Raw genomic sequence first — 16,733 nt, 5'->3', positions numbered from 1 at the left:
TTTATGCGTCATTACGGATGTGTAACGACTGACGGGGCGATCGATTTCATGGAATCACAAGGCGTTTAGTTAACGTCCAACTTATCATCGAGAAAACCGTGGAAACTGCAAAGGATGTAGAACGATAGAAGAGTGAAAATATTTGCACCTAGATACCGTGGATCTACGCAACAATGGCAGATACGCTGGATGCGGCCTATCTGTTTGTTCGTATTTTCAAATAATATTGGACCACGATGTGCTGTCTTTGTTTGGCTCTTGATTTTTATTCCTTGAAACAAGAACGATCCGACTGCACGATGCGCATAGTGCAACTTGTTCTTGACGCTAAACGAGTAGTTAACATTAAATATATACGCGAAACAAAAACCTTATTTCGGTGCGTTTCACGCTCGTCGTTGATTGTTTTCATTTATGCGCTATACGACCTAATGCCACCAAAGGTTTCTACAACTAAATTAACTGGTTAAATTTGTCATAAATATAATACACTTTGTGAATGATAGAAACGAAGATACGAAATCTTCTTCTCAAAGACAAAGTCGTTGGAATCCACGGATCGTTGATACTTGTCGGAGGAATCAAACTAGTCGACGAGTTATTAGGATGTTAATTCCCTGTATGGCGCCTATAATAAGCTTGCAATTGACGTTGCTTCTTTCACGTTCGATGTTGCAAGATGTACGACAAATTATCCACGAACAAAGTCGTTGGAATCCACGGATCGTTGATACTTGTCGGAGGAATCAAACTAGTCGACGAGTTATTACGATGTTAATTCCCTGTATGGCGCCTATAATAAGCTTGCAATTGACGTTGAGTCTTTCACGTTCAATGCTGCAAGATGTACGACAAATTATCCACGAACAAAGTCGTAATCTTCTAATTTTAACGCGTTACGTCCTCTTTATGAGAATAAAGCGTTCAATCGTGCAAGAGTTAAGCGTCGGTTAAAACGAAGAAACGACAGAAGACGTAGTATCGGCAAGATGTACCCGACACAATAAGAAAACGATTCTGTGAATAATACGACGGTGCTTCGACGAGAAGCGCCGAGAGGTAAAACTGAAACGAAATTGAAGGATCGTCCGCATGGTCGAGCGAACCGACGAAAGCGTACGAGCGCGAGATGGAAAGAGGAGAAAATCGCGATGAAAAACGGAGTAGAAATTTTCAAATCGAGATCACCGTTTCATTGGTTTCGTCGAGGTCGTATCGCGTTTTACGTGTTTCTCGTTGGCTCGCGTACGTCAGCTCGTAAATTATCAATCGTTGACGTAACTGGCCAAGAAAAATCGCGAACCTCGTATTTTACGCGAATTGTCGTAACCAAGAGAATTTCGTGTTACGCGGAGAGCCAAAGTTCGACATTGTTCGATAGTCTGCGGAGGCTGCGTCCGAGAAACATCGCACAAATGCGTCGATCCATCTCGACGATCCGGAAGTTGCGGCTAATTGAAAAGTTGCAAGCCACGCTCGATGAACCGCTTCGTTACGCTGGAGTTGGCGACTTCCCGCGGCATTTTTCACCAGTCGTAGTACGTGACGAGGGAATTAGGCGAAGGAGTCGCGTACGAGGAGTTTCTTCGTAAGTTCGTAGTGTCGGGGCGTTTCTTCGTTCCGCGTGAGATATCGCAATTGGTTGAAATGATAAAAAAAAAAACGATTAGTCGATGTTATTTCGACGAAGATAACAATTTGTAAAAGTTATTTTCAAAAACACGATGGATTATAAGAATCGTACGTGTTTAGCTATCGCGACGTCGTCATCTAAATCTCGTTGTTCGTTACGCAGGTGTATAATTAACGTTCGCTTCGTTGAGAACGAACAAAGCTCGCTCGTCGCGACAATATGTCGCGAACAATAACGAATCGTACAGCAAATTTAAAGAGATAATGTCCGTAACATTTTCAAATTATGGAGCTGACCGATATGGTTTCTGAACGGTTTGATCGTCCTAATACGTAGTTAATAAACAAGAATGTAATTAAATTGAAAGATACAGCTCTAATAGTTATAGGTAAGAGCGTAGGTAAATTAGGAGACTAAAACGGCGATCGTCGCTAGCAGAATTGAGAAACTTGATTCTGTTCGATCGACGTTTCGTCTTAATCTTTTCTTTTTATTCTCCGCCAAAGTAGCAACTGCGTGTTTTAACGCAACTCGCTGTGACATACGCTGGCGAAACGCCGTCTGTCGCGTGTTACACGCGGAAAACGGAACACACTGGAGAAACGTAACGCGATGTTTCGTATCGAAGTGTAACACGCAGCGTGTAAAACTCCAGTAAAACGTTCGTCCAGTCAGCATCTTAAATACTTGGGTGGAGAAAACGCGACGTGTAACACGCGGCGTATGAAACGTCCGTGTAGCCAGTAGCCTAAGCGTTCGCTTTGAGACTACTAGGAGCTACGAGGAACTGTAGCTCGATCTAAGCTCGTGTATGGGAGTAAAGACAGGTTAGATCGAGCGGAAATCGGAGGCAGTTGAGAAGGGTGAAGGTGCAGGTGCAAGCGGGAAGAGCGATCGGTGTACTTCCGGCATCGTCGGACAGTTTAGTCGTCTCGTCAACATTTCTCCAAAGCGGTTCCGGCCGATTGAACAGTCTCTCGGATATTCCCAAGGTGCGTGTGGTTCGTTCAACCGTTTAGAAAGCGAGCGTGTCGGTGCAGCAGCAGCAGCTTTGTTTTCTCGCCTGCCTGAGAATCGGAAAAAGCGAAATCGAATCTGCTCTCCTCTGGCTCGGAACCGGCCGCAGATTTAACGCGTGTCCACCTGCCGCCTTTCGATCCAATTTCACCCTTCCGGCTACCGGTGTTTCAACAGCCGACCCTTCAAAAATTCAAAGATCGCCAAGGAAGTTTTCTGCCAGACAGCAGGGCAGACAGTACGCGAAGCGTCAGTTCGTGCTAGCATAAACGCGTATAAAAATAGCTATACGATTTGAGGATACTCGCTTTCCACACTATGACATAGGAAAAGAAAAATTGTTGTCCTGACAAAACGATTCGAACGAGAAAAATTTGAGCGCGGAATGAAAAGTAGCGTCGATTCGATTTTTATTTTTGTATTCTCGCAGTTATACGATTATCACTGTGGAGTTTGTCAACGACAATCGCAAAGTGAAAATCAGTCTTCGATCCGCTGATATATATCTAACGGAATCCGTTACATCGAAGGAACTTCAAGTGCCGAAACGAAGAACGAAAAAAGAAGAAAAGAGTGGCAGGTAACCGCCGACAGATTTACTCGATGGAAGAAAAAGAAGATGCAAAGGAGGATGGATGGTAATTTCACGGCGATGAACTTAAGTCGACGATAACTCAGAAGGCACGAGCAACCAACGATTCGCGCATTCGTGTTCGCGGTAATCGAGTATACTCCGTTACAAAATCACCTTCGCCGGTGAATGTTTGAACGCTTTCGTGGCACTGGCCGTGCCAGAGGAGAAATTTCAACGGGGCTAATTGGAATCGAAATATGCGTATAGCGCGACGAATCATCGCGACAATGTCTCCTGGAAAATAATAATGCCTGTAACGCAATTAGGGAGTCGGTTCGGTTGCCGGTTCTTGGGTATTTCCATGCCGCGTCTATAATTCCAAGAGCACATCGACCAGAAATCAAAGTTAATCCTGCATTCCTATCGTATTTGCTTATTTCTGATTCTTGTTCCGTGTTGCTTCTACGTTCTGCTTGCTCGTTTTTGCGTATTTCGCGTTTACGTAGACGGTGGAACAGATATAACGAACTTGTTAATTAAGCAAACTGGCAATAAATAGATAACAAGTATACTAATGATAACATTCACTAGGAAATATGTAAACGTGGAAAAGTGCGATTGAAGTTGAAATAGAAGATGAAGAGAAGAGAAGATACCTTCGAAGACCTGCAGATATTCGAATATCTGGAGATCGCGGCTTTGACGTATTTCAGATTCATCGAATTATTTGTTGCACTGTCGATTTTCGGATATTCTTTTAATATTTAGTCTTCCGTACGAATGCTTACAGGGAGAAGTGAAAACGAAGTTCATCGATCGAACGCTCCTTTCAAATTGTACCTTTCAAACGTACGTGTATCTCGATAGTCGGAAATTTTTTTCATTCGACCTCTAACTCCAAAATTTAAGAGTCCGAAAATAAGGAACTTCTCGACCGACAAAATAGTTTTGCACTCTTTAAAAACTGTATCGATTACGAACACCGGTTTTAGTATCGCGTATTGGTCCTCGAAGATCAATTTAACCACATCGTAGCATTCGTAGCTGCGACGATTATACAGATTCGAGTCATCCTGCAGTTCCATTTATCTTCAGCGAATGATTTTCTAACGCACGTAAGCGTGTGTTTGGATATCGATCTGGAATAAAAATTTCAAGTGAAGAAAAATTTCACAGCGAAGTTAAATAGATATTAAAGTCCTTGAATGATGAAAACCAACGTTTCCGAGTATAATAATACAAGTATAGTAATAACTCTTTCTATAAACTCCATCGTATGAAAAAGTACATTTTCTCAAAGATATGTAAACCTTCGGATACTTTAAAACTGTACTGTACATTAGACAACCACGCGTTAAACAGACTCTAACGCTGACTAAAGGCACTAGACATTAATTAATCACGTCTGGACGAGGATAGCCGACGAAATATCTTCGTATGTCGTGCTGCGTCAAGATCTCTCGAGGCAACCGACGCTGTCAAAAAGAAAGTTTCCACTTTTATCGCACCAAGACACCGCGGAATATCAGGATATGTAGGAGAAACGAGCAACGTGACGAAAGGAAGGTTGGCGTTCGAGCGAGAACGTGGACAGAAATGTGTCGGCCTAGAGCGGATCAAACTGCAGACTTCCGACGTTTCTCGCAGAGGAAGGATCGGTTGGTCGAGGGACCGATCCACGAATCGTCAAGAGAGTGAAAGTACATAGTTACGGCTCCGCGTTGATAGACGCAGGTGGTGCTTTCGACTTTGGAGATCGAGGCTTCGGTTGCGAGCGCTGTTTCATTCGTTCCCTCTCGATTTCCATCTCGTCATGTTCGTTCAAGTTGAAATTCTCAAACGGACGGATGCAAAGATGCTATCGATTTCTGCGCGATAGCGTCTTCGGTTAAAGCCGTGGATGAAGTTGCCAAACGACGAAACTTGACTTGTTCGTCGCCAGTATTTTCCTGTATTTAACTTGTATCTTTAACCGCGTGCGTGAAATCGCTGCTGCGAACTGTGCTACCTACGAAGGGTATCAACAAGCCATTGTCTCTTATCGTAGCATTTACGTAATAATTAATTGGGTCCGAGTATACTTAATTCCGTATCGTTTGGCGCTTCCACGCTATCGAATAACGCGAAAACCAAGAACGTGTAGGAGACATCGGAGCTGAACGGAATGTCTAATTAACATGATAACGTATCACGTGGCGTAAATAACGATAGATCTCCTGCTGATACGTAAGCTTCTGTTTTGTTTCGATGGCGTACTTTCAACCGATAACTATGGTGGAGGCGTATATTGTATAACGTAGAGCGTTTGTTGCATTTAGTTTTGTTTATATATATATCTATATTATATTATATATATCTAGTTTTGTTTTCTAAAAATATATAATATATATATTCATATATTTTTAATAATATATATATATTCATATATTTTTTATAATATATATGTATTTATATATTTTTAATAATATATATACATTTATATATTTTTAGAATACACAAAACTAGATATATATAATATACTACTATACTATACTATACTAGATATATATATTTTCTAAAAATATATAATATATATATTTATATATTTTAATAATATATATATATTCATATATTTTTAATAATATATGTATTTATATTTTTTTAATAATATATTTATATATTTTTAGAATACACAAAACTAGATATATATAATATAATATAGATATATATATATAAACAAAACTATACTATATATTTATTTAGAATACACAAAACTGGATGCAGCAAATATATATTTATATAATAATATATATATATATATAAATGTTAATTGCAGTGTACGCTGTAAGCTGTAATTAAAATTGCATCCTGATTTCTCAATGTTTCGCAACTTTACGTCATCCGTTACTAAACACGATTTTCGATTCGAAGCGAACGTACGTCACTCGTAATAAAATACAGTTTTTGAGTTGGGGCAAATATGCGTCTCGTTGCTCTCGACGCGGCACGACAAGTTGCTTCAAAATTCGCAAATCTTCTTCCATCTAAATCTATTTTCATCGAGCGATTTCAACCACTGATCCGTCAAAAGGTTTTAATTCCACTTCTTTCTTCGCTTCTGCTGGCTGTAGCCAGGAGCATTGTCTGATAGTGATTAATCCGACGATAGATTAGTCGGTGGAGAATCCCTGGGTTATCTAAAACCTTTGGTCTTTGACTTAGCTCAGACCGAAGGGACACGCCCTTTCGATCGAACCCTCGCTATCTTTTAAATTGTTTCAAAGCGATTCCTTATCTTGCTGGAATTTTCCCTACGTCAAAGTTACGCTAAACGTCGACCTTGAAACGTTGGTACCGATATAAATTACGTAATTACGAACGAATCTAGAGATGTAAAGACGCGTGCGTAGTTTCAATCGATGATCAACGCGTCGATCTAATTTCAATTCAATTTCGATAAGCTGAATCGAATACGTAGACAGTAGGTGTATGTACACTTTGCTGGCGCCGTTGACAAATAGTCGTGAGATCGTTGGCACTGTACAAAACTTATGTACTACGTAAATTGAACAGATCTTTATTGCTTTCCTGCAGATATTAATAGAGAATTTATCTACTTCTCTATCTCATTGCGTAAATGAATAAGAGCCTCTGTATCTTGCGACGTATGGCAACAAATATGAAGAAAAATTTATTGCCAAGATAAAATTCATTTTTCGCAAAATTTCGCCCCGTTTCAGATATTTAGCGGCCGATAAAAATTATCGTATCTCTATTTAGAAAACTTATCGAGGTTTATAACTTTCCTTGTAACTCGTTGCTCTTCGATGTTCGTACTGTTCGATGATTAATTTCGATTACTCGCTTCTTCAAAGTTCCAGTTCCAAACACCATTTTACTTTGTATATTTATATATATCCATGCGTGCTATACACATTCCCATGCTTTTCGACAAATTTCCCACAGATGACCAAATGTCAGCTCTAATTCCAACTATTTCAAAACGAAGCTTCAGATTCCAAGGGGAATTCCCAAAAAAGACCATTACCTCGAAGTTTGACATGGTACACGGAACGGGCATTGCGTGGCCCTTGAAACTAATAGACGAGTGGAGCAAAAGGTAACGCAAGTCGAACGAGCGGAGTCACGCGGAGACGTTTCTTCGCTCGCGTTTCACCGGCCAGAAAATTGAGAAACAGCAAACTCTGGTCGAACGTTCCCACGAGCAGGAATTCCGAGCCTGAAATTAACCTCGAGCGTGGTCAAAACGTTCGCGTATCATCAGAGGCACTCGCGTCTGCATACGTTGAAGTTGAAGGGGTCGGTACCCGTTACGGCGCACATGGGTCACACGGCACGATGACGACGAAAATGACGACGATGACGAGGACAAGCCTCCTCTCTCTCTCTCTCTCTCTCTGTCTGTTTTCTCGTCAGCGTGTGCTGTACACTCAGCCTGTCCGTCGCGTCTCTCGCGCTTCGTGTCCTCCTGTCAGTTGGCGTGGTGCGCTCGAACGAGCGACAAGTGCCTGGAGTCGTACGCTGCGAAACCTCCTACAACCTCGAACAACTCGAGTAAAACGCGGTAATTTCAGGCTCGCTATCCTCCCGTGCGCCTTTTCATTCGTCACAGGGTCCACGCATTCCCCTCTGACCGCATCCAACGAGCCTCGTTATCTTCTTATTGAAGCAAGTTCCTCGATATATTCCAAAGAGAATTTCCTTTGGATTGTACGTGGTGACCGTGATGTGCACGCGATAGTTGCTAGAGATCCTCTTCAGAGTATATTTTTGGAGTTGTTCTCGAGAGTCTGTACATGGAAGCTCTTCGATGATCGAGAATCGTACGTCGTGACTAGCTTCGTCGATGTAATCGCGTTTCCGGCAGCTCGTTGCATCGATACGGTTGTTGTCATCGAACACGTCGTAGGTAGTGTGGGCACTTTGACAGTCTGCAGGAATCTCGAACGGCTAACTGAACTCGTCGTTGAGGACTGCACAGGATACGTCCATCGGAAATCGGTAAGTCGAGATACCGTAAACAATGTGACGAATGGACTCGAGTCGTAGTCGCTGAACAGCGGAATATCTCTCTTTTACGTATTTAATACGTGTTCTGATTCGCGTATGCAAATTCGTTCAGGGACAAATAGCCTGTTTTATTGGATTGGCAACTAAGTGATTGCGGATTTTGTCAATACCACCTAATGACAATATTCGCAATCACTGAGTTACCAACCTAATAATTATTCATTGATTTCCATAAGTCGCTCGGTTCATTTCGAATGGGATACGTGAACGGATATTGGAATTGCAAAATGGACTTGATGCTTATTAATATTAAACTGCGTGTACGCGGACGGTTATGTACTTATAAAACAATTATTGGAACGTCAAAACGTTCAGGATGCGCTTTGGGAAAATTAAATTATGCCATGCTTTGAGCATTTCATTTAGAGTTCTGGAAGCCTGTGTTTGCAATTAACGAGCCTGCAGACTTACCAACGAGAATGTATCTGTCTGTGTTTCTCACTTTCTAAGTAAGATTGCGATATACACACTGTTAGAAACTAATCGTTGGATATTTGAAATCGAACAAGCAACAGCAAAAGATGGCACAAAGGGAGCGATAAAACTTTGCTTGTCTTCAGTTTCGAAATGGCAGATAGTCTTTCGAACTAAGAAGAGCGCAAAAGCTTTTGCCTTTCTGGAATTAAATATTAATCCTTCGTGCGTATTTCTATACGCAACTCGTCCGGTTTTCATTATCCGTAACTAATCACGTAAAAAAAGGAGAGAGAAAGAGAAAAGGAAAAAGAATCACTTTCTCGGCGTTTTCTTCGCAGAGTGAGCGGTTTTTGGTTCGTTTGCAGGGGACGCGAACGAGATTTTGTCTCGTGACGACGTTTGCGCATCGACGATCGCGGATCGCAACGCACGCGCCGCTCTGGTTTGAAAAAAGAAAAGACAAATTTGCGAAGATCGTTGGACACGGTCCCGTTCCGACCAAGTCGATTGGTTTGCACGCCGCATGAACGCGTGCAGCCTGTTCCCGACGTTGCGAAAGAAACAGATCGATTTAAAGCGCGCTGAAACGTTCGTCTCTGTCCCGAAGCAATCGAGCGCATACGAGCCGAGAGAACCGAGCGCATACTTATAGCCGTTTTGCAATTCGATTCACCGGTGCGTGCGCTCGCTGTCTCGAGAATAAATGCGCCGCACCGCCTGGACGAACCTCCGACGTTTTATTTCGAAATTTACGTCCCTCTGGCCGTATCAAACCCGTTAATCCCGCTATCCTCCTTCGATACAGCGCATAAGGAAGTTCCCGTTACGATCATTCTTTCGTTGCCTCTTCAAAATATTCTGCTGTTTCGCGGATTTTCCTCTTCGCTGCCTGTCTTTCGTATTTCCTCTTGATCGATTACGCTCGATCGATAAGTACGTTTCTACGAAAGAAGACGCGTGTACCTATAGCGGCTGGCGAATTTATTCGAACAAGCGTAAAAATATTTGATGAATATCTTACGCGTGTCGTTAACTTAGGCGAAAATAGAGTAATAAATATGCATATTAGTTGTCCGAAAAGTTTCTTTCGTTTTAAAACAACGTTTTTTGTTCTATGTTATTTTGTCGAATTACGTACGATCGATTTTATTCTGTCGAGGTAAACACCACTTTACGACATTTCACAGACTCGCTTTCACGTTTGTACGAATGTGCACCGTTGTAAAAAACACGTTTGCGACAGGAACGAAGTACAACAGGAAGAATAACGTGTAATACAACATTGTCACAAGAGATACTCGAGAGAATGTCTTAAGGATACAATAGATCGAGCGAACATGTCGATACTCAGGTGGCAAGAGTTTGCGTGATCAATCGTTCGACTTATGCAACTAATTACGTGTAATATCCATACAATACGCGACGATACTCGTCAAACGTATCTGTGGAATTTAATTACCTAATCGCGTGACACTTGCTTTAAAATCATATGCTCCAACAGTCGCAGAGCTATAATTTCGAGGAAATTTCTAATTATAATTTAGTCGCTGGTTCGATAGGCCGAATGTAAGTTAAAGGAAAAGCAACGAGCGATAACCGCCGGGAAGTCGATTTGTACAACGTTTCCGCGGTTATAGGAAAGCTGTTATTTGTGTGCGATCATTCGCTCGATAAACGATTCCAATCGAGATCGGGCAAGGAGAGGACGTCTAAGGACGAGACGCGTTTTACGACGCATTCGAGTCGCAAGAACGAGTTTCAGCGTATCCACCAGTAGTTTGCCGGCAAATACATCGTACACCGCCGGTGAACGATACGATCTTTTCGTTCGAAGGTTCGGTGAAAGCGTACAGCGAATTAAGTTTTATCCTGTAACCTGTCGAAGCTGAACGAAATTATTGCTCGTTAAGACGATACCGACCACTTTCCACCTAGCGTCGTCCGATTTCTTTGTTACGCGCTCCTACAAAAAAAAAGTTTGCTCGTCGATTGCTCCATTTACCCTCCATCAACCTACACATATCCGTCATCGTTGACGTGGCTCGCTTTCGAAAAATTTCCATCGGTATTTGTCTTTGTAATTTGCAACAACGATTTATAATTGCACTTTTAAACTTTTCTAGCGAACGGTGCGGTTTTAGGCGGACCCTAAACTAAAATAAATCCGATCGCAAGGTCGCGAAGATATTATTGGATTGGCAACTAAGTGATTGTGGATTTTATCAATAACAAATGACAAAAATCACTAAATGACTAAATGACTAATGACAAAATCCGCAATCATTTAGTTGTCAGCCCAATATTTATTCTAACGAAAGTGGCCCTTTAACAAAGTGTGCGAAGATCGTTGGAGTGGCTGATCGTACACGATACCGAGTAGATTAATGTAGTTATCTAATACAACGCGAGTATTATTAGGGATTTCTTTTAGCCGATTAGGTGTTTTTGACGAGTATACTCGCCACGAAGAAATGGCAATATTTTATGTTACGACGAGCCGTGTCGGTTATGAAATTAAAAGACAAAACAGTGATTTCGCTACAACTTAATTCCATATCGTAACGCGTACTCTATTTTCGACGAGGATACTCGTCATCGTTCACCTTTCGCCGCGCATTTTAGGAACACACTTTTCAAAGTTTCCGAAGAGATCGCAACAGCCAACTGGTTAAGCTCTGGCGAACGTGGTTTGAAGTTACATATCTATCGTTAAAGTAAAATTGTAACTTATCGCTAATAACGTTGGCGGTTGTTGCCTGTTGCCATTTATGGTTGCCGAACGAGGAATTCGAGTGGACACAACAACCAGAGAATCGTAGTTGCTGCTCGCTGCGACGCTCGTGACCTGTACGTCGCGTGGTCCGAAGAGCGCGATCGCTGCCGCATCGACTTCCTTCGCTGTCACTTCGTGCAGGAATACATTATCTTTTATTACTGTCGAGTCGACGAGCCTTCTTCCTCCTCTCTCTCTCTGTGGCTGCATTGTTTCCGCTAGAAAATCACGAGTGCCCCGTTGATCGCGCACCTGGAATTTTCTCTGCTTGATTTTCAAGTGCCTCTCGTCGAGTCGGTGACCTTTGAATCGCGCCTCCGGCCGCCGACAGCTGAATGTAAACGAGAGCGGAAAAGAAACGAAGCGCGAGGCGAAAAGAACTGCGCACAGTCTCGTTTGCGTCGCGAATAAGCCAGCAATACTTTAACGCGCGCGTTACATTTTCTATTTTTTTCCTCCTTAATAAATCACAGCCAGTTTTGTAAGGTTTCTTAGCCTCGACCGTCTCTTCGAAGAGAAACACCGTAGCAAGCTTAACAGGATCGTAAAATTAACGAGAAACTAAAATGTACAATCTACACCTTCCGAGTACCCAAGCACGTGATTTTCGAATTTTTTCCACGGGGTAAAGAGCTCGAGTCGCTTCCAAAGCCGTAAGAATCGCGTTACTCCGTGTTCTTCGAAAGCGTACGCCCTCGTCTTTAACAACTATGGTTTAGTTCTTACTAATACAGCAAACTCTACTTATCTAAACCTTATTTATTATACAAAGGTTTAATTAGTAGCCGGCTATGGGACTTGTTGAATTTTCTTATCCGAACGTGCACCCTTATCGGACACTGATACGCGTTTCAGGGTCAAAGGTGGATCTGATTGAGACTGACGTGCCATTATCGACCATTGACTCCACGATAATAGAAACTTATGCTCAACGAATAAGTCGATTAACGGATTAACGAAATACTTGCGATTAGGATACGAGTTTATACATAATTCTCACAATTGGAGATTTAAATTGCCTCTACAAAACGTACCCTGTGGTTGTAACGGGTGTTCCTCTTTTAAAGCTTCAATCAATTTATTTCTCAAAAGAAAAAAAAAGACAACAGTTGCGGTACATAGACAGAGTGAGTGAAAGAGTTCCCTTGGACAGAATTTCCATCGATCACAATGCGAAATAAGGAAGGACGGTTCTCCCCCTGTGTGACCGAAGAAACGTTAATATTTTCCACTTCCTTCCGGACTTGCGATCTTCCCCTGGCTAAAGCTCATCGTAACTCGTTTAACCGGCGTACGTACGAGTACGTAAACACGCGGTGGCGGTGACAGGGAGCGCGTCGGCCTCTCCCAGCATTTACAACTGCCTGTCATACCGCTGTTCGCCTCTTTACGCAACTACTTTACGCACGCGTTCACAGCTGCGGACGAGCAATTAGCCGCCACCGTATTCCAGAACTTGCAACTCAACCCTTTGCGCTCGTATTAAGCTCAGGTGGTAGGGCTGTGGTTACAAGCGAGAATTCATTCTCATCGAGCGAAAGCTAATACTCTGATCGAAAATATGTCGAGAAATACCAGAATAAATTCATAATGCACGTTGTAAAAAGTATTCGTCTGCATTGTAAGTCGTTTTTCTTATAAAAAGTTCAACCAGGCGTGTCCATGAATAAACGGAGGGAGAATTGACGCGTTAAGAGACTGACCTTAAAATGGCTTAAAACGCTGGCGTAATAGGCAGTGGTTCTGGATCGCTTGATTTAATTTAAACGAAACAACTCTATTGGAATTTAAGCGAGCATTACTGTATTACACAGTGACTCACGGTGATCTGTCGTGACTTCGCTCTTGACTCATCCACACATTTTATTTCTAATGGTCTGTAAGACTTTGATATTACTTGCACTTTACTTATGTGCTTCTTTACTCCGCTATGACTTGTCGATGGTATAGAAAGAAGAAGAAGAGATAACAAAATTGTTGAGCGAAGCGAACGAAAGCAAGAGGAGCAAAATGAAAAAACGTCCATGCAAGGGAACATGTGAAAGGATAACGAGAGAGAGAAGCGAGAAATTAGCCCAAGTTGAACAAATAAAATTGTAGGTATAGTCATTGGACTAAGTAGGTCTAAATCGACGTTGCAAGAAAACCGCGAGCAAGTTGAGCTTTTCGGATCTGCGAAGCCGAAAATGAAGATATACATATACGTCATGTGGTGCTGGTCAAGTATTGCTGAATGGAAGGTAACTGGCGACAACACGATTGCATAATTCGTCGTACACAGGTAGCCCGAAACGGGAACGCGAAATCGCTGGGAGAAAAGCGCATTGTGAAGTTGCGCGTCTATGGAACTGCAGCATCAGATGCCATTAGACGCGTCGTTTTTCGCGAGAACGTCGACAGTGGCTTCTAAGCTTCTTTTCATAGGGCAGCTTGAGGATCGTTCACTCCACGTGTATCTGTTACGTTCGCGTTTTTCATGTTCACGTACAACGTTCGTTCGCAGTTTGCCGCTTCAGAAAGATCACGACAAAAGATGTGTCCTACAAAACGTGCTTACATAATAGCGACCCTGCAGCTACGTTTCGTGCCTGTTTCGTCGGCGTGTTCTCCGCCTCTTTGTCTTTACCCGTTTCGTGAAAAAAGAAGAGAATGGAATCGACAGTGAAAACTAGGCTAAAAACGGACGTTCGTTACGCGCTGCTTCTGCCGATCAACGAAATTAATTTTGTTTCCTCTATACGTCTGTATAAAATAAATCACGCGTTCAAACGTTTCGATCGACGAGAAGCTTCGAGGAATAAAAATACGTTCACGTCGGAATTATCGACGAATCGATCGAAATAGCCAGTTTCCATGAAATCTGATAAATTTGTAATGTACTGACGTTACATAAGATATCGTTGTTTCTTACAAGTAAGCGAAGATCGCTTTATCAGCGTGAAAAACTGTCATTTGCTTGGCTCCATGTCAAATACCTGAATCACCGTGTCCCACTACGCGATTTCTGTAACCTGCCAAAAATCATTTCTATCTTGTAATCGTTAACACTAGAACTACCGATAGTTAACACGAATTCTATTTCTACCAAAACCGGTGAAAATGGCTGGTCTTTAAAAAATACGTAATAATAGAATATTTTTATATTTGTTGATTTATTATTTTTTTTACAGAAGAAATTCCACGTTATGTAGTACTTTTTTTTGGTATTATTAATCCTAAACGAGGCTTGACACATTTATAAAATTCTAGAGCCGGTCATTTTTACTACCGTGGTATTTCTAGTGTTTGATCGTTTCTAGCGATAAATAATTTATAAAGCGTGGATTTTTACGTCTTTGTGGGAAATTTTGGAAAAATGGAACGCGCATAACGTGCAAGCGCGTGCAAGATATCCTAAGTATAGTCCCGCTTATAATATCGTCGCTCTGCCTCTCATCCGCTCTATCTCCACAATAGCTTTTATACTGAGAAAACTGAGTTTGAAGCTTTTACAGTTTGCTTATCGTGCGAAGTTAAGACTTGGAAGAATCGAATATTCGTCGCCTTCTAAGTAGAATTCTCATTATATTATCGCGAGTTTGTACTCTTTATACCATCGAGACGTATGTGGATCGATGGAAGCATCGTGATCGATCCGGAATTTTCCTGATAACCGATATCATCATATCGAATGATACGCAGTACAAATTTTAAAAACGTGTGAGAAATTGTACAAAACGAGGAAACTGGTTAATTGGGGTTCGATAAACAGATCGCAGGACCCTTTTACACTCTGACAAGTACCAGCCATTTTCGCTGGTATTGGTATAAGTAGCCTTGATGCAAAATTATTTTCAGTTTGAATAGGTAAGAAAGAAAATAAAATTCATTACATTATTCTTTTAGTTATCGTTGCAAAAGTCATTACATCATTGCGGAAAAATATATAATATGAAGTAGGAATTTTAAAATAAAATTGTAAAACCAGCCAATTTGACTGACGCGGTGGTTCTAATGTTAAGATGCCTGACACGAGCTTCTGAGAGAAACGATTCTGCCAACTAACGTGGAAAGGTAAAATCGTATGGACGATTGTTAATTCGGCTATTCGATTAAGAAATACGCTAAACTTTGTAGCAGAAGTTTCCGTTAGACTCGCATTTTGGCATTCGACGATAAGATCTGGAAGACCGATCGAGCAGCCGTGTTATAATATTTAATAACGTGATGAAACTCGCGATTACGCTTTTAATATTCTTACACTTTCGATTGTTCTTTATACTTCCGCCCGCTTTCACTCACTTCTGTCTCTCGTTCGAACGACACTGTAACAGGTTTTTATTATTCTTGAAAATACGAAACACCTCGCTTCCGGTGTAGCCCAGTTTCGTAGATCGATAACACAGCGCCAGTCGTTAATTAAACGACTGCTATTTACGTAAACTATTTCATCATCGTATGGAAAATACTTAATATTGAAAAATTGATGGACGACTCGCGTGTTCGTCGTTGTATAGTTTTCCCTTGGACGAGCTCGTTATCCAACGCTGATATCGGAAGCGGAAGTTGCCGCGATAAGCAGAAACCGTAGATATCGTGGACCAAAAAATGTTAAAACCGCCTTAGAACTTGTCCCGTTCGTTTTATCTTTATTTTAATTAATTTCATTCCATCGGCGAGAAAAACTCATTAATAACACGAAAAGTGAGAAGTTACACGAGTCAGTGAATGATCTATCGTTGTTAAAACTATATAATTAAAAATTGGTAATTACAATTACCGAGAACGTAATAACTAGGAATAGTTATCGTTAATACGTAATTACTAAATAATAACGAAGTACCTGAATAGAATTTAATTACCAGGAATTAATAACTTGTAACATAAACGCGGCAGCAATGAGTTTAAGTAAGCGAGATGATTGCAAAGAAAAAAGAAAAAAGGATCAGCGGATGTATGTGCAATAGTATCGACGATAGCGTAATATCATGCGATCGAAGTAACCAAAATAATCGCACCAGGTGCGATGATGTTCAATTCGTAATAGTAAATTTTCAAGTTCTGCTTGGCGTAAATTTCAGTTTCGTTGCCGATACGTCAAATATTCCTCGACTTTTAACCTTTTAACGAGTTTGAAAAAATAACAGTACGAAACACGTACGTTAATCGATGGCAAAAGGTTGGATTCGCGTTTTGCTGCAATTACCAAGCAAACTAATTCGCTGCAATTCGCAGCGACGACGCTGATATCGCGGAGAAATCATCGATGA

The 16,733-nt window shown here is 41.4% G+C and overlaps 1 protein-coding gene across 3 annotated transcripts in view; it reads left to right on the top strand.

Annotated features, from left to right (window-relative positions):
- Window positions 1-16,733, top strand: part of LOC138185272 (uncharacterized) — a 45,718-nt gene that overhangs the window by 14,214 nt on the left and 14,771 nt on the right. For 2 of the 3 annotated variants that reach the window (XR_011174561.1, XM_069124111.1), the window contains exon 1: window positions 7,548-8,225. The exons of the other annotated variant lie outside the window; for it this stretch is intronic. Coding sequence is in view for 1 of the 2 variants with exons in the window: in XM_069124111.1 (XP_068980212.1) it covers window positions 7,563-8,225 (663 nt within the window). In the remaining variant the exon portion in view is untranslated. Of the gene's footprint in view, window positions 1-7,547; window positions 8,226-16,733 lie in introns of those variants that run through there. 3 annotated transcript variants of the gene reach the window in all.

This window comes from Bombus flavifrons, chromosome 11, assembly GCF_040668555.2.
Source record: "Bombus flavifrons isolate JBK064 chromosome 11, iyBomFlav1_principal, whole genome shotgun sequence".
In the NCBI taxonomy this organism is placed as follows: Eukaryota; Metazoa; Arthropoda; class Insecta; order Hymenoptera; family Apidae; genus Bombus; species Bombus flavifrons.
Note: the sequence above shows the minus strand (reverse complement) of the source record. Positions and strands in the feature narration are given on the sequence as shown.